General features: G+C 50.2%; 4 protein-coding genes across 12 annotated transcripts in view; all 4 read right to left on the bottom strand.

Moving 5' to 3' along the window:
- Window positions 1–24,110, bottom strand: part of TSPEAR (thrombospondin type laminin G domain and EAR repeats) — an 85,557-nt gene that overhangs the window by 46,676 nt on the left and 14,771 nt on the right. The window lies entirely within an intron of this gene.
- On the bottom strand, window positions 1,119–1,999 carry LOC104659955 (keratin-associated protein 10-3). 2 transcript variants are annotated; one of them, XM_010360147.2, is made up of 3 exons: window positions 1,748–1,999; window positions 1,524–1,609; window positions 1,119–1,427 (listed from the first exon to the last, which is right to left on the bottom strand). In XM_010360147.2, exons 1-3 carry the CDS (start codon window positions 1,980–1,982, stop codon window positions 1,119–1,121), a joined length of 630 nt encoding a protein of 209 aa, XP_010358449.1. In that variant the 5' UTR covers window positions 1,983–1,999. The 2 variants fall into 2 exon arrangements, with proteins under 2 accessions (XP_010358449.1, XP_010358447.2); XM_010360145.2 differs by having other exon boundaries at window positions 1,119–1,553; window positions 1,662–1,982.
- Window positions 12,415–13,448, bottom strand: LOC104659953 (keratin-associated protein 10-3-like). 3 transcript variants are annotated; one of them, XM_030914686.1, is made up of 3 exons: window positions 13,128–13,448; window positions 12,976–13,016; window positions 12,415–12,852 (listed from the first exon to the last, which is right to left on the bottom strand). In XM_030914686.1, the coding sequence occupies exons 1-3, from the start codon at window positions 13,446–13,448 to the stop codon at window positions 12,555–12,557; spliced, it is 660 nt and encodes a 219-aa protein (XP_030770546.1). In that variant the 3' UTR covers window positions 12,415–12,554. The 3 variants fall into 3 exon arrangements, with proteins under 3 accessions (XP_030770546.1, XP_010358444.2, XP_030770545.1); XM_010360142.2 differs by having other exon boundaries at window positions 12,415–12,701; window positions 12,840–13,448; XM_030914685.1 differs by having other exon boundaries at window positions 12,555–12,654; window positions 12,742–13,448.
- Window positions 20,949–22,246, bottom strand: LOC104659952 (keratin-associated protein 10-3). 5 transcript variants are annotated; one of them, XM_010360137.2, is made up of 3 exons: window positions 21,926–22,246; window positions 21,674–21,814; window positions 21,203–21,520 (listed from the first exon to the last, which is right to left on the bottom strand). In XM_010360137.2, exons 1-3 carry the CDS (start codon window positions 22,244–22,246, stop codon window positions 21,203–21,205), a joined length of 780 nt encoding a protein of 259 aa, XP_010358439.1. The 5 variants fall into 5 exon arrangements, with proteins under 5 accessions (XP_010358437.1, XP_010358441.1, XP_010358438.1 ...); XM_010360135.2 differs by having other exon boundaries at window positions 20,949–21,757; window positions 21,902–22,246; XM_010360139.2 differs by lacking the exon at window positions 21,674–21,814 and having other exon boundaries at window positions 20,949–21,547; window positions 21,911–22,246.

The following is a 24,110-nucleotide window of genomic DNA, read 5'->3' as shown; positions in this document are numbered from 1 at the left end:
GGTTTTGGTCTCTGCAGCTGGCCTGGAGGAGCTTGTCTCAGTCTGAGGACAGACTGCTCTGCTCAGAGCCCCATGTGCTGCCTGATCTTACCACTGTCCGCACTGACGGCCTTTCCCACAGGACACCACAGGCAGCTCATGCCCCCTGCGTGGACCAAGCCTTAGAGAGATGAGAGTGTTGCTGACTGTGTGCCCACACCGGCGTCATCTGTGGGACCCAGGCTCCTCATCCCTACACCTCCATGGAAACTGCTGCCCCCAGAGAACCTGGGCAGTGCCCGGGTTTCAGGGAATCCTGTGCATCTGTCCACCCACCCCATGATGCTTTTGTCCCCATCAAGTCCCTTGTTTCCTGTGCAGGTGCAGCAGCCCCTCACTCTCCCCTCGCATTGCTGCTAAATGGGCAGAACCCTCAGGGGGTGGCACAGAGAGAGTGACCAGACCTGGAGGCTGCAGTGCCTGGATGCCAGACCAGCTTCCTGGCAGGTGACCCTGCAGGGTGAGCTCTCCCAGGTAGGACAGTGGGTAGGACGGTCCTGGGACCTGGAGAGCCCCACAGCCCAGGACATGGCAGCGAATGACCAGGCTCAGGAAGACCCAGGCATGGAACTGAGCCGGGACTGAGCCTTCCTGGGAGTGGCCGTGAGTCCCACCTGATGACCTCCCTGGAGGAGTCAGGCCGCTGTCCCCTGTGACTTCTAGGTTAAGTCACTCACTCCTAGAAACAGTCATGGCTGGAGGAGACCAATGTCAGCTCAAAACCGTGTGTGCCCAGGAGCACAACAGGAAAAGAGAATCAGGTGACCAAGGGGAGTTTATTTGGGAGCAGGAAGAGGTGCTGACATGTTCAAGTCAAGGCCAAGTGACCCAAGGCAGAAAAGCTGGGAGGGAGGACAGGGGACCCAGCAGGCAGCTGGGCACCTGCTGGGAGGCAAGAGGTGGGGAGCTGCGAGGATGGGGTCTTCTGGGAGCAAGGAGGGGGAGGTCACCTCGGCACAGGGGAGACACAGAGACCCATCCTAGGTGGGGGCAGCCACCTAACCAGGTCAGGAATTGAGCCCAGCTGGCCCAGGGGGGTGTGCACATCAGCAGCTAGACTCCTGGCCTGAGCAGAGGGCTCAGCAGGCCGGGCGGGAGCACGTGGGGCGGCAGAGGAGGGACACGCAGGAAGCCGGGCGGCAGCAGCTGGTCTGGCAGGAGGAGGAGGTGGGGGCACAGCAGGAGGGGACGGGCACGCAGCAGGTGGACCTGCACACGGGGCGGCAAAGGAGGGACACGGAGGAGGAGGGTCTGCAGCAGGAGGTGGTACAGCAAGCCGGCTGGCAGCTAGACTGCTGGCAGCACAGAGAGGAAGCCCCAGAGCAGACAGGCACACAGCAGAGGGACTTGCAGCAGACAGGCTTGCAGCAGACAGGCACACAGCAGGCCTGCTGGCAGGGCAAGGAGGTGCAGCAAGCTGGCTGGCAGCTAGACTGTTGGCAGCATGAAGAGGAAGACTCAGAGCAGGTAGGCACACAGCACACAGGCTTGCAGCAGACGGGCACGCAGCAGGCCTGCTGGCAGGGGGAGGAGGTGCAGCAAGCTGGCTGGCAGCTAGACTGCTGGCAGCCTGAAGAAGCCCCACTGTAGACGGGCACACAGCACACAGGCTTGCAGCACACAGTCTTGCAGCAGACGGGCACACAGCACGCCGGCTGGCACAGGGAGGAGGTGCAGCAAGCCGGCTGGCAGCTAGACTGCTGGCAGCATGAGGACGTGCAGGAGCTGGTGCAGCCTGATTGGCAGGGGCTGGGCTCACAGGCCGCCTGGCAGCAGGGGCTGGACACACAGCTCACTGGGGTGCAGACCAGGGTCAGGCAGGGGGCTGGGGCACAGCAGCTGGGGGCGCAGCAGGGGGGCTCGCAGCAGCTCTCTGGGCAGTCGTCCACCTGCCAGGAGTCAGAGTAAGCGCTGGAGCAGACAGACATGGTGGACGCGGCCATGCTGGGGTGGGGGGAGGTGAGCTGGGGGAGGTGTGAGGGACTGAGTGTGGGAGTGAGTGTGGGAGTGTGTGAGCTTCGTGGGGCTCTCCGGCTTTTATACCCCTCCTGGCCTTGTTGTTCCAGGGCCCACAGCCCCCCCTTCCTGGTTGCTGAGAGGCGGCGTGTGTCGTGACGAGGGATGTTTGTTTGCCTGTGATGTGGCCCAGCTCATAAATCTCCTGTCATGTCTGGGCTGTAGCCTGTCCCATGTGGATCTTTGGGGGCAGGAGTGGAGGTGGCCTGGTCTGCACCCCTCTAGTGCTGCCCAGGTTGTAAGAAGGGGGCTGTAGAGGCAGGGGTAGCCCTTCACCCTTACACAAAGTGTGGCATGCCAAGCAAGAGCTGTCCCATTCATGATTATGGGGGCGTCTCCTCCCTATCGCAGGTCCTCACTGAAGAGGCAGAAGCAGCCAGTAGAAGCACAGGATCACTGGAGCAGCCGGCGAGAAGGTGCAGCAGGGGCCAGTGAGCCCCGCAGTGTGGTGGCCCTGCACATTCCTTCCCCCATCCCCATCACTGGAGGAGTTAGAGCCCAAAACAGGGAGAAGGGGAGCAAGGAAGAGGAGGCCATGCCCCTCCCCATGGCCTTCCCCGAGGCCCCCTCAGACGTGCGTGTGGGAACGCTGGGGATAAGAATGAGTTTTGGACGGGAAAGAAAAGTTTTGGACTGGCCCATGGATTTGGTTCTGCTCTTAAAGGCCATAGCTTTATGATGTGCTTCAATCACAGATAACTCAAGTCCCATGATCAATATTTCTTATTTATGTACTTATTTTTTGTACAGATGGGGGGGTCTCAAGTGATCCTCCTGCCTTGGCCAAAGTGCTGGGGTTGCAGGCGTGAGCCCTGTGCCTGGCCATCATCAGTGTTTCTGTACCACGTGTCTTCCCCATTCCCGCTCATTGTCCTTGCTGTCCTCAGCTTCTGTTCTTCAGACGTAAGCTGCACGTGGGCAGGAAGTGTGTTTGTCTTATTCACCACTCAGTCCTCAAAGACCTAAAATAGTGTCTAACCCAAGGAAGAGCCTTTATAAAAATGGGCTTAGGTAATACTTTTTAAGAGAAATTATTGAAGAATAATTCTGAGCTCTGAAAATGATTCCATTGTGCCACCTTTTTCTTATGCTGTATAAAATGCTCTGTCAAGTTCTCCTTTCGTGTGTGGGGAAGTGGCTTACATCAGACTGGCATCTAGCTGAGAAAAATGAGGAAATCTGGTTTACAAACAAAATCTCTGTTCGTAGGGGCCGGGAGGTATCAAGACAGCTGAGACTTGAGTGAGTGAATCCCCATTAGAGAGAAAGTGCACAGAAGTGACTCCAATATTCCTTGTGGATTTTCTTATTGAGGCATTTACCAATTCACAGACCACAGCCAAAAGGCCAAGAGGCTGATCAGCTGAGCAGAGCTTTTAGTAGTCTCATGGAATTAGAAGAAAACACAGAGTTCAGGACCTGACAAGGTAGAGGGAGTCTAGTTAAAAAAAAAAACAAAAAAAAAAAAAACAAAAAACCCTAGGCTTTCAGTTGGAAATCCTGAATATAAGTGCAGGGCTACCCCTAGGAGGAAGGAAAAACCAGAAAGAAGAATGAAGCCTATCTTTAAATCAGCTCGTATTGAACTCATATGATCTGCCTGTAGCCTGACTGCCTCCCAGAAACAAAAGTGATCTCTTCTGGAGACAGCAGCATCAACAGAAGCTCAAATAATCTTATAAATTTTCATAAAGTCCTTCATTCAGTCAAAAAATTACTAGGGATACTAGAAGACAAGACCAACTGACCAAAAGACCAAGAGGAGAAAACAAATAAGAGAAACAGATGTGCAGGAGATCTACATATTAGAATTATGAAACTGGAATTTAAAGTAATGCTGGTTAACTTTGCTCAAGAAAAAAGAGAACAAATGGAAAATTTCATTGTCAAACTGGATTTATTAAATGGAATCAAACAGAAATTCTGGAAACAAAGAACACAGTAGCTGAAATTAAGAACTAAATAGCTTAGCTTTACAACCTGTAGACAAAACCAAAGAGAAGATTAGTAAAGGAAGGGCGATGAGGAAATGTCAAGCCTGAATACAGAGATGGGAAAGAAAAGAGGGAAATAAAGAAAGTGGAGCAATAAATGTGCCTATATTTTTTGAAAATCTATGGGAAAAATGATTGAATCCTACAAGGAGAGGAGTAAAATAGGGGTAGTAAAATATTTGAAGATATAATGGACAAGAACTTAAACTGATGAAATACGTAGATGCAAAAAACATTGAAGAATCTTTAGGCCAGGTGTGATGGCTCACACCTGTAATACCAGCACTTTGGGAGGCCAAGGTGGGCAAATTGCTTGAGCTCAGGAGTTGAAGACCAGCCAGGACAACATAGCAAAACCCAATCTTGGCTGGGTGTGGTGACTCACACCTGTAATCCCAGCACTTTGGGAGGCAGAGGCGGGTGGATCACAAGGACAGGAGATCGAGACCATCCTGGCTAACATGGTGAAACACCGTCTCTACTAAAAATACAAAAAAAAAAAAAAAAAAAAAAAAATAGCTGGGCGTGGTGGCAGGTGCCTGTAGTCCCAGCAACTTGGAAGGCTGAGGAGGAGAATGGTGTGAATGTGGGAGGTAGAGCATGCAGTGAGCCGAGATTGCACCACTGCACTCCAGCCTGGGCGACAGAGCAAGACTCTGTCTCAAAAAAAAAAAAAAAAACTCTACAAAAAATATAAAAAATTGGCCCAGCTTGGAGGTACATCTGTAGTCCTAGCTACTCAAGAGGCTAAGGAGGAGGATCACTTGAGCCTGGGAGGTAGAGGCTGCAGTGAGCCAAGATTGCACCACTGCACTCTAACCTGGGCAACAGAAGGAGATCTGTTGAAAAAAAAAAAAAAAAAAAAAAGAAAGAAAAGAAAAGAAAAAACAAAAAGAAAAAAGGAACCTCCCAAACCAAGAATCTTTAGCAAGTTAATACAAAGCAAACTACACCTGGGCACACTGGGGCTGAAATCCAAAGACTGAGAAAAATTTAAAAACAGCCAGAGGAAAACAAGACGTGTTACCTTCAAAGAAGCAACAATAACATTCACAGATGACTTCTCAGTAGAAATGATGGAAGGTAGAGGACAATGGAATAATATATTTACTGTCTGAAAGAAAAGAAGCACAAAGCTAGAATTCTATGCCTGGGAAGAAGATTCCCCCAAATGAGAACAGAATAAAGACGTCCTCTGGACACTGAAAGGCCATGTCACCAGCAGGATCTGCACTACAGAAAATACTAATGAGAGCATTAGGCAGAACAAAAACAATCACAGATAAAAGCAAGAAGCTGATAAGGAAATGAAATGTAGCAAAAGAAGAACACATGGGGAAAATCTGAATGTTCACTGTATAAACTGTCTTATAAGTTGTAAAATATTTATAGAAATAAAATACATGGCAAGAACATAAAATTCAGGGGGGCTACATGGAGTTAAAGTGGCTTAAGCACACTGCACCATCTGAAAAATAATATAAGGTCTAATTTAGATTACACTTTAAAAAGTCATGGATTTATGTTATAATCTCCACTATAATAATAGAGGAATATACAGCTCACTAGGAAGTAGATGCATGTACTCGGTTGAATGACGCCTCCCTAAAAGTCATCTCCACCCAGAACTGTACAATATGACCTTATATGGAAATAAGGTATTTGCAGATGTAATTAGTTAAGTCGTATGGGATCATAGTGAACCTTAAATCCAATGTCTAGTGTCTTTACCAGAGAAAGGAGAAGGAAGTCCAGGCATACGCACAAAGGGAAGAAGATGATATGACAACAGAGGCGAAGATCGGAGTGAAGATAGAGGCCAAGGGACACCAAGGTTTGCTGGGTGCCACCAGAAGCTAGAAGGGGCAAGGACAGAGTCTCCCTTGGAGCTCAGAGAAAGATGGCCCTGCCCAACTGAGGAATGCTGTGTGCTTCGTTTCGGGTGCCTGGTCCTCAGAACTGTGAGAGAATAATTTTCCATTGTTTTCAGTCACTCCTTTGGTGTAATTAGCTATGGGAGCACTAGGAACCAATACAATGAAGGAATAAAACAAAACTTAAAACACTCAATCCAAAAGCAGTAAAGCAAGGAGATAAAAGGGAGTAGATTCCTTGCATAAGCAAAAACCAAAGTGAGATGGGAGGTTTAAGCTCAAACGTATCAGCAAAGCCCCACATTCTTGCCAGTCCTGCACAGCAGATGTGTTGTTACTTTAGTCAACACAGCTGTATAGAGAGAGTCACTGGGGTTTAAGTTCGCATTGTCCTGATGACGCATGATATGGAGCATGTTTTTATGTGTTTATTTGCCATCCATATCTGTTCTTTAGTGAAGGGTCTATTTAAGTCATATATTATATGGCAAAATACTAAACACCATGGGAATCCATAGATGTGATATTATGGCAATAGTAATAATAATAAGACCCAAAAAATCAGTGCCTGTTCGGAGTTAGGGTGGGGATGTGGAATGACTACAAAGGGGCAAGAGGGAAATTTATGTGATGATGAGCGGCATCTATGTATTGATGGTGTTGGTGGAGATACAACTGTCTATTTGTCAAGACACAGAATCCAACAAAAGGAAAAATCCCAAATATATCGTACTGATTAAATGAATCTAAGATTAAAAGCCATTCTATAAAGCAAACTATGGACCCAAAGACTTTCACCACAGAATGCTGTCAAATAATTGGGAGAGAAATAATGCTAGGCTTAAATTTCTCAGCTTGTTTTATTAGGCCATCATAATTTTCCAGACCTTAGGAAGTGGGACCTGAAGTACTGGCTTCTAGTGAGAGCAACTGAGGAATGCTGTGTGCTGCCCAGGGGGCCACATGGATGTTACCTGGGGACATGATGGCCTGGCTGGGGAGAGGCCAGCCACAGGCCAGGAGAATGGCCAGGAAAGGAGGCTAATGAGGAAGCCACTGTCATGCAGAAGCTGGAGCAGACTGATCAGCAGGGGCTGGGCCCACAGGACATTATGCATTGATGAACGTGAATCCATCAGGAAGATATACCAATTGTAAATATATACATATCTAATATCAGATCACCAAAGTATGTGAAACAAAAATGGACAGACATGAAGAAAGAAAGAGACAGTTCTGGTTCTACAATAAGAGTTAGAGACATCAATGAGTCATTCTCTGTAATTAAAAAAAGTGGAATTAAATTGACATTCAGTAAAGAAATAGAGGACTTGAAGAACCCCCTAAACAGGTCTAACATAGATGCAGAAGCACCCAACCCAACAACAGCAGACAACACACTTTTCTCAAGTTCACGTGGAGCAGTTGCCAAGTTAGACTGTACCTTAGGCCACAAAACTAGTCTTAATAATTTAAAATGATCAAACTCATACAAACTATCTTCTCTGATTATAATGGAAAGAAACTAGAAAATAACAGAAGAAAAACTGGAATTCACAAATATGTGTATATTAAATTACACACTGTCAAACACTCAAAGAGAAGGTAGAAGATACTTTGAGATGAATAAAAAAGAAAGCACAGCAAACCAAAACGTATGCCATGCAGTGAAAGCAGTAGATAGAGGGAAATTGATAACTGAATGCTTACATTTTTAAAAAATAGAAAGATCCCAAATCATTAATCTAACTTGATACCTTAAGGAACCAGAAAAAGAAGAGCCAACTGAATCCAAATTTAGCAGAAGGTAGAAAATAAAGACTAGAACACAGAAAAATGGAATAGAAAGTAAAAAATCAATAGAATCAATAAACCCCAAAGTTGGTTATTTGAGAAGAGTAACGGATTTGACAAATCTTTATCTGTCTAGATCTTTATCTAGACAAATCTTTATCTAGATTAAAAGATGACAGATTCAAATAATTAAAATCATAAATGAAAATGGAAATATCACTACTGACCTTACATTAATAAAAAGGATTATAAGGAATACTATGAAAATTTGTACACCAACAAATTAGATAACCAATATGTAACGGAAAAATTCTTATAAACACACAAACCACCAACATGGCTACCTTTCCTTCATATGGCTCCAGGTCACTGTCTAGTGCCCCTTGTATCTCAGCCTGAATTAGCATTTCTTGTAAGGCAAGTCTACTGGCAATGAGCTCTTTCAGGTTTTATTTACCTTGAAATGAACCACTTTCTTTCTTTCTTTCTTTTTTGAGATGGAGTCTTGCTCTGTCACCCAGGCTGGAGTGCAGTGGCGAGATCTCTGCTCACTGTAAGCTCTGCCTCCTGGGTTCCCACCATTCTCCTGCCTCAGCCTCCGGAGTAGCTGGGACTACAGGCTCCCACCACCACGCCTGGGTAATTTTTTGTATTTTTAGTAGAGACAGGGTTTCACTATATTAGTTTTAGCCAGGATGGCCTTGATCTCCTGACCTCGTGATCCACCTGCCTCGGCCTCCCAAAGTGCTGGGATTTCAGGCATGAGTCACCACACCTGGCCCCTCTTTCATTTTTGAAGGATAATTTTGTCAGATGCTGATGTCTTTTTGGTTGTTGGTTTCCCCCGCCCCTGTACCCCAAGCCAGCACGTGAAATATGTCATCCCAGTGCCTCTGGCCTCCATGGTTTCTGATGAGAAATCCGCTATTAGTCTTCTGTGCAGCTGCTTTCTAGATTCTGTTTTGACTTTTGAGAATTTGATTACACTGTGTTTTTGTGTGATTCTCTTTGAGTTTATTCTACTTGGGGTTCACTGAGTGGCCTGTGTAGATTGATGTGTTTTCTCAATTTGGGAAGTTTTGGCCATTATTTCTTCAATTATTTTGTCTGCTCCCCCTGTCTCCCCTCCATCTGGAAATCCAGTTAAGTGTGTTGGTATGCTTGATAGTGTCCCACAGGTCTTCTAAGATTTGTTCATTTTTCTCCATTCTCACATCTACTCCCCTTTGTCTCATCTACTCCTCAGACTAGAGTATGTTAATTCATCTGTCTTTATGTTCACTGTTAAAATCTGCTTTTGAAACCTATCATGAGTTATTTATTTCAGTTGTTGTACTTTTCAATTCCAGAATTTCTGTTTGGTTTCTTTTTAAAGTTCCTATGCCTTTATTGATATTGTCTATTTGGTGAGGCATCATTCTCCTGGTTTATCTTAATTCTTTGTCTGTGATTTTATTTAGTTTTTTGAACAGTTTAAGAGAGTTGATTGAAAGACTTTATTTAGTGAGTCCAATTCTGGTCTTCCTCAGGAAGATTTTCTATTAATTGTTTTCCCCCCACGAGTAGCTCATATTTCTTCCTGCTCTGTCTGGTGAAAACTGGACAGTGACTATTACAATGGGATATTTCTGGGTATCAGGTTCTCCCCCTCTGTGCAATTTGCTGTTGCTGATTGTTGTGGATTGTGGTTGTTTTTGCTTGTTTATGTCACCTTAAAAAAATAGTTTCTTCGTCATGTGTGCTCACTGTTCTATTAGCTTAGTGCTGAGACAGTAATTTGACAGAGAGTTCCTTAAACCCCTGGAATCAAAAAAATGTTTTTCTCCAGGGCTTGTAGCTGGGCTCTGTACGTTGGTCCACACCCTCAGCACTCAGCTGGGGAGTTTGCAACTCTGCCTTCCCCTTCACTTCCTGCTTGCACCTTCACACTTCCTGCTTGCACCTTCACTTCCTGCTTGCTCAGAGCCTGAAGTTTAGCCAGAGGTGAGCACTGAGAGCTTCTCAGGTCTTTTCTGAGGCTGTGCCCCATCATGGGCATGTGTGGGGGCCTTCTGGACTCCCAAGAATAAGTGGGATCTCCCAACTCCCTTATTCCTCAAAGCATGCCATCTCCCAGCTTTTCCTCCCACGCTTTTCACGTGTGCCCAGTGTTTTCTGGCTGGTATCTTTGGCTCCAGGTGGCAGTGACTGTTTAACGAACAAAACAGTGAATGTTTTGTTCACTGCAAGGCAGTGACAAAGCTTGGTGTAGCTGCTCTCTGCCTTGAGTCTGAGTTGGTGAAATAAGGCAAGCCCTGTGTGTTAGTCCTTCAGGGAGCCACCAGACATGTGGAAACGGACAACCTCACTGCCTTGCAAACAAGGTCCCCTCTGCTCCCTGGCAGCAGCACCCCGCACCAGGAACTCCGGCTGCTGTCTTCCTGACTGTCACCCAGCTGGGGATGGGGGATGGGGCAAGGGGAAGTTAAAATCCACAAGGTTCTCCTATTTGGTTCTGTTGCTTTTTCTTGGTTATATATTCCCTTGCCTGCTGCAAACCTTCACATATTTTCCGGAGTTCAGATAAAATTGAACTCCAACCCCCTCTGCTGGGGTGGGTGGGTGGACGGCAGGTGGGGACGAGAAGGTCTTGGGGAAGCGATGGTGGAGGAAGCCTAGGACAGTGTGGGACCACGTCCAAACCAGAGGGTGGGAGAACACGCGAACACATGTGCAGATGGAGCCAGACACAGTTTCAAACAGGATGAACAAATCCGAGAGTAGCTCCTAGAAATACAACTGCAGAGCCAGAGGACGCTGGCCAGGGTCAGCGCCTTTGTTTGTTTGGGTTTTGCCACTTTCTGATGTTCCCTGGAGGGACAGGCCCTCACAGTTCCCCGCTGCGCCATTTCCTCTGACATCGGTATTCGCGGGCACAATTAGGGACATCTTTGGAGGGCATTTCTCAGTATCTCTGTGAATTCGAAATCCATGAACACTCGGTGCTAGCAATGCCACTTCTAGGAATTTAGGCAAAGATGTACCTGAGTGTGGAAAGGTATCTGGTAGAAACACCCACAGAGGTGTTAGAAATAGAACCAGAGTTGTAAGGAAAACTAGCACTTGGACAAAGGATTTTTTAGCAAAGCAAAATTATCTTTGCACAGAGAGGTGCCTCTCGTATGGCCGGTTGCCACAACCGCACACAGAACAAAGGAGAGTGAAAGTTTTTATTTTTGACGCACATCCTGCCGCTGTGCCCTTTTTTAACTGGCTGGGGTCAGATCGTACAATCTAAGCTGAACCCGATTGGCTAAACGTTTAGGGGAAGGGGTCATCTGCGGTGAGCTAGAGAGTCAGTCTTTTCTCAAATAAGGAAAGGAATGTGAGCTGGTGCTGATACGGCCACTGGTGCTGTGGCATGCCTGGGCATGCAGGAAAGGCAGAAAGAAAGAAGAAGGAGGAAACAGGGAGGGGTACTGGGAATTAAACAATTAAAGATTGATCAGGCTGTTTGAAGAGAAACCTTGCCATATCTCACAAGAGGCGTCGTTTGTAATAATTAACAACTGGAGAGACGTTCAGGGCCATCCACCTGGCGTTGCAGACATCAAGTGTGGCGTGTCCACACTTTGGAACGCTGCACTCCTTGCTGAAGAAACCCATGGGAAAATATTTTTGTTAATCAACCTGGCAAAAAAAGAATAATGTGTGCCCCGGCATTGTGATCATATAGCTGTTAAGAAGTAAAGCCTCAGGGCCTCTTGCAGGCAACGTGGTGACCATCACCTCGCCAGCGTCCCTTGCCTGCAGTTGCATTTCTAGGAGTCTGTTCTCAGATTGGCTCCATCCTGTTTGAAACTACATCTGGCTACATCTGGACCTGTGTGTCCGTGTGTTTCTCTCGCCCTCTGGTCTGCATGTGTCCTCACGCTGTCCCGGGCTTCCTCTGCCACTGGGGCCTTCCTGTTCCCACCAGCCCTCCGCCCACCCAGCCCAGCACAGGGAGCTCTGGAGGCCGCGTCTCTGTTCTCTGCTCTGCATCCCAGCTACAAGCCTGGCGCAGGAACAGAGGGCGTCCCTGAGCGTCTGTGAGTGTGTGCAGGAGGCCAGGATGCCCAAGCTGTCCCTGAGTGGAACTCCCTGAGCACAGTGACAGCTGGAGCCCAAGTCTGCCCCCATGTCCCACCTCCCAGCACAACTGGAGCCTGCCAGCCCCTGGGACAGCCCCAACCCTTGCCGTGGGAAGGAGCTGCTTCTACCCATGGTGAGTGGGGCGTTGGCCCGAGCCATGTGGTGTCCGTGGGACTCAGTGAGCAAAGCTTTTGGGCCCCACAGGACCTGGGAGGGGAGCCGGACAGCAGAACATGCCACAAGGTGGACAGGAGCTTCCAGGTGTCACACAAGAGTCCCCTACGGTCCCCCAGCTGGAGATGTAAAGAGATCCACGGGGCCCAGCTCCCCAGAGCCAGGCCAGGCCCCACTCTGCCCCATCCCGCCCTGGGTGCGGAGAGTCAGCACAGAGTCAATTGGGGCTGTAGAGGCTTTATTGGTGCTCAGAGGCAGAAGGTGACACTCCTGGGTGCGAGACCCGGGTCAGGAGGGCCCGTACCCGACCAGCAGAGGGTCGTGGTCTGCAGCCAGGAGGCGCCATGAGGAGCAGCCAGGGCTCGCCCACCCTGGGGGAGGTCTGGGAGGAGCCAGTGACCATCTCAGACCCCACCCCTGGGCTGGGTGGCTGTGGGTGGGGCTGCTCCTTCTCTGTGGTTGGGCTGTGTTGGGGCTGGGTGGTGTGGGAGGTCCAAGGACTGGCAGGGAGGTGGGGCCTGAGCCCGGCTGGCCCTGGGGAACATGGCCATCAGCAGCTGGACTTCTGGCCTGAGGAGAGACTGCAGCAGGCCGGGCGGGAGCACACGGGGCGGCAGAGGAGGGACACGCAGGAGGCCGGGCGGCAGCAGCTGGGCTGGCAGGAGGAGGTGGGGGCACAGCAGGAGGGGACCGGCACCCAGCAGGCGGGCCTACACACGGGGCGGCAGAGAAGGGACACGGAGGAGGAGGGTCTGCAGCAGGAGGAGGTGCAGCAAGTCGGCTGGCAGCTAGACTGCTGGCAGCATGAAGAGGAAGACTCAGAGCAGGTGGGCACACAGCAGGTGGGCCTGCACACAGGGCGGCAGAGGAGAGACACGGAGGAGGAGGGTCTGCAGCAGGAGGAGGTGCAGCAAGCTGGCTGGCAGCTAGACTGCTGGCAGCACAGAGAGGAAGCCCCAGAGCAGATGGGCATGCAGAAGACAGGCTTGCAGCAGACAGGCACACAGCAGGTCTGCTGGCACGGAGAGGAGGTGCAGCAAGCCGGCTGGCAGCTAGACTGCTGGCAGCATGAAGAGGAATCCCCAGAGCAGGTGGGCACACAGCAGATGGACTTGCAGCACACAGGCTTGCAGCAGATGGGCACACAGCAGGCCTGCTGGCAGGGGGAGGAGGTGCAGCAAGCCGGCTGGCAGCTCGACTGCTGGCAGCATGAGGACGTGCAGGAGCTGGTGCAGCCTGATTGGCAGGGGCTGGGCTTACAGGCTGCCTGGCAGCAGGGGCTGGACACACAGCTCACTGGGGTGCAGACCAGGGTCAGGCAGGGAGCCGGGGTGCAGCAGCTGGGGGCACAGCAGGGGGGCTCGCAGCAGCTCTCTGGGCAGTCGTCCACCTGCCAGGAGTTGGTGCAGGTGCTGGAGCAGATGGACATGGTGGACGCGGCCATGCTGGGGTGGGAGGAGGTGAGCTGGGGGAGGTGTGAGTGAGTGAGTGTGTGAGTGAGTGAGTGTCTGAGCCTGTCGGCTGCTGGGGCTTTTATATGCCCAGAGCCTGTTTTTCCCAGCAGGAGACTCAGCAACGCCTTCCCCTTCCGTGTTTGTGTTTGGAGCTGGAAGGACCCTCATTATTTCTGCTTCCCTTGCCATGACTTGTCCTCACTCTGCTCCTAACACTCGGCTGGTCCTGGACCAGGCTGGTGCCCCTGGCTGAGCCTGTCCCCGGGAACACCAGGAGGGAGGGTGCGGCCTCTCTGGGGCTGACCTGGTCACTTCCACCTGGCAGGTCCCATGACTGTGCCCGGCGTGGGGCCCGGGGGATGCTCAGCCTCTGTCTGCAGGGACCTCACGGGGTGGGCTGGTGTGGCTGCAATTGGAAGAGCTAGGACGAGGTGCCTGTGTTTGGGAAAAGGCGCTTGAGGACAGTGCTTCCTGGCGGGCTCTGGGATCCTCTGAGATCCTGATGTCTGCCAAGGGCAGGAGGGCAGGGAGGACCTCCCCTCCCCTGAGAAGGAAACGGAACATTCTGGCAAGGCCTCTGCAGTCAGCTCATTAGGAGGCCAAGGCTTGGGGACTGGCCTTTGGGTCTGGACCGCTGTCCCCTGTAGCCCTGGTCAGGTGTCCTAAGAGGGGCAGGTGCAGATTAGGCCCTGGAGGTGGGGAGGGGCCTCTGCCTTGGGGAGGTGGATGTGGAATGAGGGTCACGTGGACAGTGAAGGACACTTGGGGTGGGCAAAGCCAGCCTGTGCTTGGGAGGTCATCGGGCGGGACGGGCCCTGACCCCGGGGCAGGGACCGTCACAGGCAAGCTCCTCTCTCTCAGGGCTTGAGCCCCGCACAGCCTGAAGCTGGTTCTCACCAGGAACCACCAACATCTCCCAATGTCCTTCCAGCCTCTTTCAGCTGGGGATGAGGCTATGGCAGCCTGGGATGGGCTTTCATGGTGGCCCAGAAAGGCTCACTGGTAGCTCTCCTGTCATAGCGTAGCAGGAGGTGAGCAGGCCCCTGGTCACCAGAACCTTTCTCTGTTGTCCTGCAGGGCCAGTCAAAGCAGCCAGCCAGAAATAGAAATGAGGTGTGTTATTCACGGGTGACACAAGTGTCCACCTAAAGATCTGAGTCACTGCCATTGTGACTGTCACTGGCCATGTGCACTGGCTGGATGTGGGATAAACTCACAGCCCCCACAGCCCCTCCCTGCACACCTGCCTTGCCATTGTGATGGAAATTCCATCTGAACCTGGGGCCTCCAGCACGTGCCAGTCACTCCGCCCTCCATGGCTGTTGTCAAACAAGCCCCTCCGACCTCTCAGGGGTGACATCTGTGAAGACTCAGCTCCTGACAAGAGCCTTTCGTCTGAAGGTGCAGGGCAGTCGGCACTGGGAGGCAGGGCGAGAGCCAAAGGGAAGCTGAGGCAGCTGCGTTCCCTAATGGAGTATGAAGGGGTGGGTCCCACAGACCTGGAACCCCAAGTTCTAGCATGTGACTGTAGTGACAGCTTCAGCGATCTTAGAAAATGACCCCCTGGTAGCACTGATGATGAAGCTGGCGAGGTCAGAGAGCATTTGACAAGCACGTGTCTATGCCAGGCAGTATTCCAAGCACTTGGCATCTATTAACTCACTTAATTTTGGCGTTAACTCCTCGTCGAAGTTACTATGGACAGACATGGAAGCCTCAGCAGAGAGGTTGAGCAATCTGCTCAAAGTCACACAGAAAAAAGTGACAGAACCAGGACTAGAAGCCAGCTGGTCTGTACATAGGATCTATATTCTCAACCAGTGCGTCTCTGATTCTAAAAAAAAAAAAATGTTGAAGATGAAAGACAGCAAGTCTTCAATACCAAATCGAATACCAAACAGCTAGATTAAAAATTCACATCAGAAGCAGAAGAACAAAACTAATCTAATACCCCAGAGAAGCAATTCAATTTTGAGTCCAAACGTGAGTTCTTCCAAACACCGAGGTAAAGGATAAAACCCACAAATATAATGAGAGAAAAGATAACAAACAGAGAGTATATTTAGCTGAGACCAAACATGAAAATTCAATTGCTAGGGAGAAAAAAACAAATTGGATCAAAGTAATAATCAAAGAAATAATTGAGAATCAGGTATTCTGGGCTGAATGGACAGAGAAGTGTATATTTGGAGTAGAAGAACTTAATGAATTTCAAGAAAATCAGGCCTTCAGAGCCCACCCTAGACATGCATTGACAAGTTTTTCAACGTAGAAGACCTAAGAACAGGCCTCTCACGGGCAGGATGAGTAATATACGATCTGGAAATGAACTGCATCAGGCTGACCTCAGACCCCTGTCCCACTAACCAGGGTATGGCAATATCCTCAGAGCTTCCAGGGGAATCTTTGGTGGACTAAGGCTCTACTTTTCCTTTTTTCAAATTATTACATCTTTCTCAAATAAAGATGGCCGGGCACGGTGTCTCAAGCCCGTAATCCCAGCACTTTGGGAGGCCGAGATGGGTGAATCACAAGGTCAGGAGATCGAGACCATCCTGGCTAACCCGGTGAAACCCCATCTCTACTAAAAAATACAAAAAACTAGCTGGGCGAGGTGGCGGGCGCCTGTAGTCCCAGCTACTCGGGAGGCTGAGGCAGGAGAATGGCGTGAACCTGGGAGGCAGAGCTTGCAGTGAGCTGAGACACGGCCACTGCACTCCAGCCTGGGCGACAGAGCGAGACTCCGTCTCAAAAAATAAAAAATTAAAAAAAAAAAAAAGGCTGGGCGCGATAGCTCAAGTCTGTAATCCCAGCACTTTGGGAGGCCGAGATGGGCGGATCACGAGGTCAGGAGATCGAGACCATCCTGGCTAACACGGTGAAATCCCGTCTCTAATAAAAAATACAAAAAACTAGCCGGGCGAGGTGGCGGGCGCCTGTAGTCCCAGCTACTCGGGAGGCTGAGACAGGAGAATGGCGGGAACCCGGGAGGCAGAGCTTGCAGTGAGCTGAGATCCGGCCACTGCACTCCAGCCTGGGCAACAGAGCAAGACTCTGTCTCAAAAAAAAAAAAAAAAAAAAAAAAAGATAACAGTGACGTATTTTCACAAAACCAAGAGCTTAGAAAGTACTCCACCCAGGCATCCCTCTTGGAAGAAATACTTAAGGAAGTATGACAAATGGCAAAGTGATTGTTATGGATGGAATGTTTGTGTCCTCCCAAAATTCACACCTTGAGACCCTAATTCCAATGTGAGGCTATTAAGACACGGGGCCTTTGGGAGGTAATTAGGTCAGGAGGGTGGAGCTCTCAAGAATGGGATTTGTTCCCTTTAAAGAAGAAACCCTGGAGAGATTATCTGGGCCATGTGAAGACAGCAAGAAGGTGGCTGTCTGTAGACCAGGATGAGAGCCATCTCCAGAACCCCACCATGTGGCACCCTGCCTGATCCTGGACTACCAGCCTCCAGAACTGGGAGAAAGAAATGCCTGCTGCTCAAGACCCTCCGGTCCATGGCAATTTGTTATGGCAGCCTCAGCTGACTATGGCAGAGAAGAAGCAGAGACAAGAGCTCCAGATTGTAGAGGCTGGAGTGTCAAAGGGTTGGCCCAGATACGAAGACAGGAAGGAAGACACCGACCTGTGTCCAGATAACCAATGTGCTCAGCTATAACTGCAAATGCAAATTTCCCATCTGTTATAACAGATGCATACAACAGATGCATATTCAACATCCTAATTGAATAGCAATGATAAGATCCTAATACTTTACTGCATGCTAATGTGAGAGGCCACTAACCACATGTGGCTCTTGAGTGCTTGAAATGTGGCTCGTGCCACATGTCGAAATGGTAGCATTCTGGATGTACCAGGTCAAATAAGATCTATTATTAAATTAATTTCACCTGTTCCTTTTGCCATCTTTAAATTTGGCTGTTATAATATTTAGGATTGCATATGTGGTTCTGTTTCTACTGGAATATGCTATATGTTGCTTCCAATTAAACAAGAAAGACTAAGAAGTGGGTGGGGGTGGACACGTGGGCTGATGTTAAGAAGAGCAAGATTAATTCTGTTTTAAATAGAAATTCTCAAATTGCAGTTCCATTCCTCACTTTAATAATTAAAAAATAAACATAAAGGTAAACTTAAAAGTTATTTATTAGTACAATTAAAAACAGAATGTACATTTTTCAAAACAGCAAATAAAAGTAGAAGAGAAAAAAGCAAACTGTGGCGGATATTCTAAAGATGGAAAAGCAGCTGAAACAGGAGGAAAACCTCCAAAGCAGAGAAGACCCTGAAAATGGAGGATGAGGAGCGAAGTGGCCAGTTCGAAAGGACAGGAAATTTCACCAGATGTTTCCAATTAGATGAAAACATTTCTCAAAATGATTTATAAAATAAAAACCGAAATAAGGTAACTAATGTCACAATTAAACAGCAATGGGAGGGAGAAGAGACGTCTCCCCGGTCCCAGGGCTGTCTCGGCCCACACAGAGCTTCCTATCCCATCCTCCCCACAGGGTGACCCACACAGCCTAGAAATGGGGACTCCCACACTAGCAGGGCCCCCACATCCCACAGGATGAGCCAAAGGGAGGGCAGCCTGGCTCAGGACGCCCTGAAGATGCAGAAACCACGTTCCCTTACAGAGTCCCACCCAGTGGGGAGACGTGGGCACTTGGCTAGGCCAGCTGGCCAAGGGCTGTGGGAGATGGGTGGTGAAGGGCAGCAGGATCTGGGAGCCCTAGCATGAGAAGTCCCCTCCCAGTCCTTGTGTGGTGAGTCCCCCACCCCCCAACACAAACACATCCCACCCCCCTTCACAAGCAGGGTGGAGGCTGCACACACACAGTCATGGGGCTCAGGGCAGGGCAGCCTCAGACCCGGGACACAGAGAAGGCTGGGGACAGCCCTTCCTGCCCTGCCCACTCCCCTTGTCCTGGTGGTCAGGCTGGGAGCTTGCAAAGGAAAGCTGTAGGGGCTTGTGACAAGGGGCTTGTGCCCTTCCGTCCTGGGAGCCTGTGACACTCGGACAGGGACTTCTAACTCTGTATTGCATTTGCACAGACATGCCACGGAAACTGTGAAGGAATAAATGACTGCCGGGACAAGTTAAGAGATACAACGGTTCAAAGGAAAAGACCAACTCAAGAATTAAGGAATCATTACCAACAACAAGGGAAGGTTACGAAAATTTCCAGTTATTCTTAAGAATTAAGAAGTCACGTCGGGCGCGGTGGCTCACACCTGTAATCCCAGCACTTTGGGAGGCCAAGGCAGGCAGATCGCGATGCCAGGGGTTCAAGACCAGCCTGGTCAATGTGGTGAAACCCCGTCTCTACTAAAAATACAAATATTAGCCAGGTGTGGTGGTGCATGCCTATAGTCCCAGCTATTCAGGAGGCTGAGGCAGAAGAATAGCTTGAACCCGGGAGGCAGAGGTTGCACTGAGCTGAGATTGCGCCCCTGCACTCCAGCCTGGCAACAGAGTGATACCCACTCTCCAAAAAAAAAAAAAAAAAGCCAGGTGCGGTGGCTCACGCCTGTAATCCCAGCACTCTGGGGATGCCAAGGCGGGTGGAACACAAGGTCAGGAGTTCAAGACCAGCCTGGCCAAGATGGTGAAACCCTGTCTCTACCCTGTCTCTACTAAAAATAAAACAAATTTACTGGGCATCGTGGCAGCCACCTGTAATCCCAGCTACTCAGGAGGAGAGGCAGGAGAATCCCTTGAACTTGGGAGGTGGAGGTTGCAGTGAGCTGAGATTGCACCACCGCACTCCAGTCTGGGCAACAGAGCCAGACTCCATCTCAAAAAAAAAAAAAAAAAAGAAAGAAAAGAAAAGTAGAAGTTTCTCCAGGGATTCCAGTTCTGGAAACCTGTTGGTGAGATTGTTTGACCCATCATCTTGCTGAAAACAATTGAAAACAACAGGAAGACTCTTCCTAGTCGCAACAGGAAACTGGAAAAGGAATAAAGAATTACGGGATTACAGGCCCAAATCGAAGGGAGGGGTCTTTGCCCTTTGTGCGCCAGGGACCTTCCTGGCCAGTTCATGAAAGCTCTGGAGTTTTCAGATGAGTAAAAGGAAAGCAACTATGTGAAAATGTGGCTGTTACACTGTGAAAAGCGAACTGGCGATACAGCGATATAGCATGTGTAGCATGTGCTTCCCTGGGGAACGTGCCTGGTGGAACCCAGCAGGTGCATCTTGCACTACCGTAATTATGAAACAGCCGTGGCCAGAATGAGGTTTTGAGCATTTGCAGCCAGCGTAATGTGACGCCACGCATTTCATTCCTGTTGGTGACAAAGCTGCAGGTGCCGCTGTAAGTTTTGTCTGCTACATTCATAATTGATTGAAACACTACATTTCAGTTAGAGGTTTGGGAGAATAAAGATGCGTTTTTTTTTTTCTTCTCATCCAAGGTCACAGACCCCAGGTGAACGACTCTTGCTCTAACCCATAGCATTTAGAAACACCCAGAATTCACTTTGTTCTTGAGGGCATTCGCTGGTCTGCCAATTTTAAATTTAGGATTGAATGGTTTTGCAGGATGAAGAGGACAGAAATCAAAGCCAAGAGCCCCCCTCGTGGTGGGGTCTAAAGGAGACCATCCCTACATGAAGCTAGAGACTGCACAGGCTGCACCCTCAGAGAAGAGGGAGTCAGAAGTAAGCATGGGCTTATATCCATTCCAGAGGCTGCTGGCTGCCTGGGGACTCAGCACACCCAGAGGAGAACATCCTGCCCCAATAAGCCTGTCCTCATTGTGCTTTGCAGCCCGAACCAGCACCTTTTGGGTGCCCCACACACATCGAAGCCATGAATTTAGTTGAAGGTGGTCCTGGAATCAGAGGGTTCCTCACATAAGGCAAAAGCAAACACACCTGTCTTAGAGGCCTCAGAAATGCCCACAAATACTTTTCAAGCACAAGGGTGGTTACTCAGCCACAAACAGCAAAGCACACAAGGAAACAAGACACCATGAGTGAGAACTGGCGGAAATGACAGAAAACTGAAATGGACCCACAGAGGCTTCAGGCATTGGGATGACCGTACACAGACTGTCCAACAAATATACACAGATGCTTTGAAATAAGAGATCAGCTCTAAAATATCTTCCAGGAATGAGAAATATTTGTTTTATTTAATAAGAGAGGGCTGGTGAGAAGATGGTGAGTGCGGGGTCAGACAGGCACAGAAAGGAGAGAGAGGGAGGAGCCCAGGGAGAGGCCAGGCCCGGTGGGTGCGGGGCATTCATAGACAAGGGCACCCCCGGGGCCTGGAGACGCTGAGGCTGGCAGGGGACCCCACAGCAGCAGACCCCACACAGCGGGAAGTCGGGACTGCCTCCGCCCCCGGTGCTGTCAGCCTGGATGCAGCTCAAGGCCAGAGGCCCAAAGCTCCCACCCCACACAGCACATCGAAGTTCTTCCCCCAGGGCTTGCCAGATATGTAAAAAAGACCTCTGAGAGGGCACAGTGGTGACTTTATTCGCTGACAGACTGATCACACACATGGGGCAGGACACAGCAACCACCGGCTGGCCAGGATGGAGATGAGGGTGTGGGAGAGATGCATGCCTGGAGGGAACTCAGCAAGAAGGCTCAGCATTGCTGGCTGGAGGTGCAGTGGCTCTCGGCAGAGGAGACTCAGACAGGGCTCAGGGCTGCAAGGATTTTCGGAAGTCAGAGATGGCCCTGGAGCAACTCTGGAGAAACAGACCTGTCCATCAGCAGCTGGACTTCTGGCCTGAGGAGAGGCCGCAGCACGCGGAGGAGAGACGGGAGCACGTGGGGCGGCAGAGGAGGGACACACAGGAGGCCGGGCGGCAGCAACTGGCCTGGCAGGAGGAGGCAGGGGCACAGCAGGAGGGGACGGGCACGCAGCAGGCGGGTCTGCACACAGGGCGGCAAAGGAGGGACACAGAGGAGGAGGGTCTGCAGCAGGAGGTGGTGCAGCAAGCCGGCTGGCAGCTAGACTGCTGGCAGCATGAAGTGGAGCCCCCAGAGCAGACAGGCACACAGCAGAGGGACTTGCAGCAGACAGGCTTGCAGCAGACAGGCACACAGGAGGACTGCTGACACGGGGAGGAGGTGCAGCAAGCTGGCTGGCAGCTAGATTGTTGGCAGCATGAAGAGGAATCCTCAGAGCAGGTGGGCACACAGCACATGGGCTTGCAGCAGACAGGCTTGCAGCAGACAGGCACGCAGCAGGACTGCTGGCAGGGGGAGGAGGTGCAGCAAGCTGGCTGGCAGCTAGATTGTTGACAGCATGAAGAGGAATCCTCAGAGCAGGTGGGCACACAGCACACAGGCTTGCAGCAGACGGGCACGCAGCAGACCTGCCGGCAGGGGGAGGAGGTGCAGCAAGCCGGCTGGCAGCTAGACTGCTGGCAGCATGAAGAGGAATCCCCAGAGCAGGTGGGCACACAGCACACAGGCTTGCAGCACACAGGCTTGCAGCACACAGGCACGCAGCAGGCCTGCTGGCAGGGGGAGGAGGTGCAGCAAGCCGGCTGACAGCTAGACTGCTGGCAGCACGAGGACGTGCAGGAGCTGGTGCAGCCTGATTGGCAGGGGCTGGCCTCACAGACCGCCTGGCAGCAGGGGCTAGACACACAGCTCACTGGGGTGCAGACCAGGGTCAGGCAGGGGGCCGGGGCGCAGCAGCTGGGGGTGCAGCAGGGGGGCTCGCAGCAGCTCTCTGGGCAGTCGTCCACCTGCCAGGAGTCGGTGCAAGTGCTGGAGCAGACAGACATGGTGGATGTGGCCATGCTGAGGTGCGGAGGAGGTGAGCTGGGGGAGGTGTGAGTGAGTGAGTGAGTGAGTGGTCGTGCCTGGTGTTCTGAGTGGTTGGAACCTTTATACCCCTCTGTGTTGATTGTGCTACCCCTGACTGGCTTCGAGAAGCCTTCCTTTTCCTTGTTGTAGGCTCTGTTGTGTTAGTAGTGTTGGTTCATTGTTTGTGGATGTTCTGGTTTGTGAGGCTCCTGACTGGAGTTGGGTCTTCCCTAATGTGGGTTTGTCCATAGATAAACCAGTAGAAATATATTGATTGCATCAAAGCACACTTCAGAAGCAGGGACAGTGGCAATGAGGCGATATTCTGGAATTGACAGCCCTCTGCTCCATCCCAGGAGGAGTTTGCACTTATAAAAGACTTCTGCACCTAAGGAGGGATGAGGTTAGGAGAACCTCAGTTTCTCGGCCTTGAGGAGAGGGAGAGACGTGTTCGCTGTGGACAGGTTTGATGATGCTCCGTCGTCCTGGCTGCATGGCGAGATCCACCCTGTGGGTTGACACTGCTGGTTGTCAGTGGGAACCGTGGGGCGTATCTCTGCTGGGGGTGAGCCCCGAGGCAGGTGTGAGGGAATAATGTCTTCCTGAGCAGAGATGGGCTTACAGAGAGGAGCAGGGAGGCAGCTGCAGGCCCAGCCCAGTAGGGATGGAGATGAGGGGCAAGCACCTTTGTTTCATTTCATGTTGAACTGTTATGGGACCTTCCCCCAGTGGTGCGCACAATAGTGTTCACACCTCTCATGTCTTGGGCAACATCACCTGCAATGGTGTCCTTGGGAGCTCCAAGGTCTCTTCCCTTATGGGCCAGAAAGTCATCAGAATGTAGTAGCTCTACTGTTGTCTCCTGGACATTGTCATAGTAAATGTACAAATAAAAGGGTCTGATTGCAGAGCCTTGTCTCACAAATACCTATACACCTGTGTGTGTCAGCCCATGCCTGTGCTTGGGACCATACCTGTGCCCTAGTAAGCCCCCAAAGTTCTCATCATGGATCCCTCATCTCCTCACTCTGTGATCACTATTTTCTACTAAATCTTTGAAATGGCAGGGCAGAGGCTCTGATGATGCTCCAGGCTGCCGGTCTCTCCAAAATTAGGCCAGGGCTCCACTGAGTGCTTGGTGGGGGCCCACAGGCTGCAGGGTTTGAAGCCTCTGACCTTTGATGGTTATGGCTAAGGGCTCTGTTGGAGGACTACCCGGCAAAGTCAGGCTACAGTGGAAAAATATTATTTCATAGAAATAATAGCTTGACACAGACTGGCAAACTGGATAAGAGTCAAGACCCACTAGTGTGCTGTATTCAGGAGACCCATCTCACTTGCAAAGACACACATAGGCTCAAAATAAAGGAATGGAGGAAAATTTACCAAGCAAATGGAAAGCAAAATAAGCAGGGGTTGCAATCCTAGTGTCTGATAAAACAGACTTTAAGCCAACAAAGATCAAAAAAAAACAAAGAAGGGCATTACATAATGATAAAAGGATCAATTCAATGAGAAAAACTAATTATCCTAAATATATACGCACCCAATACAAAAGCTCCCAGATTCATAAAACAAGTTCTTAGAGACCTACAAAGAGACTTAGACTCCCACATGATAATAGTGGGAGACTTTAACACCTTGCTGTCAATATTAGGCAGATCGATGAGACAGAAAATTAACAAGGATATTCAGAACTTGAACTCAGCTCTGGGCCAAATGGACCTAATAGACATCTATAGAACTCTCCACCCCAAATCAACAGAAGATACAGTCTTCTCAGTGCCACGTGGCACTTATTCTAAAATTGACCACATAATTGAAAGTAAAGCACTCTTCAGCAAATGCAAAAGAATT

Source organism: Rhinopithecus roxellana, chromosome 13 (assembly GCF_007565055.1).
Source record: "Rhinopithecus roxellana isolate Shanxi Qingling chromosome 13, ASM756505v1, whole genome shotgun sequence".
Taxonomy (NCBI): Eukaryota; Metazoa; Chordata; class Mammalia; order Primates; family Cercopithecidae; genus Rhinopithecus; species Rhinopithecus roxellana.
This window is presented reverse-complemented; position numbering and strand designations above follow the sequence as displayed.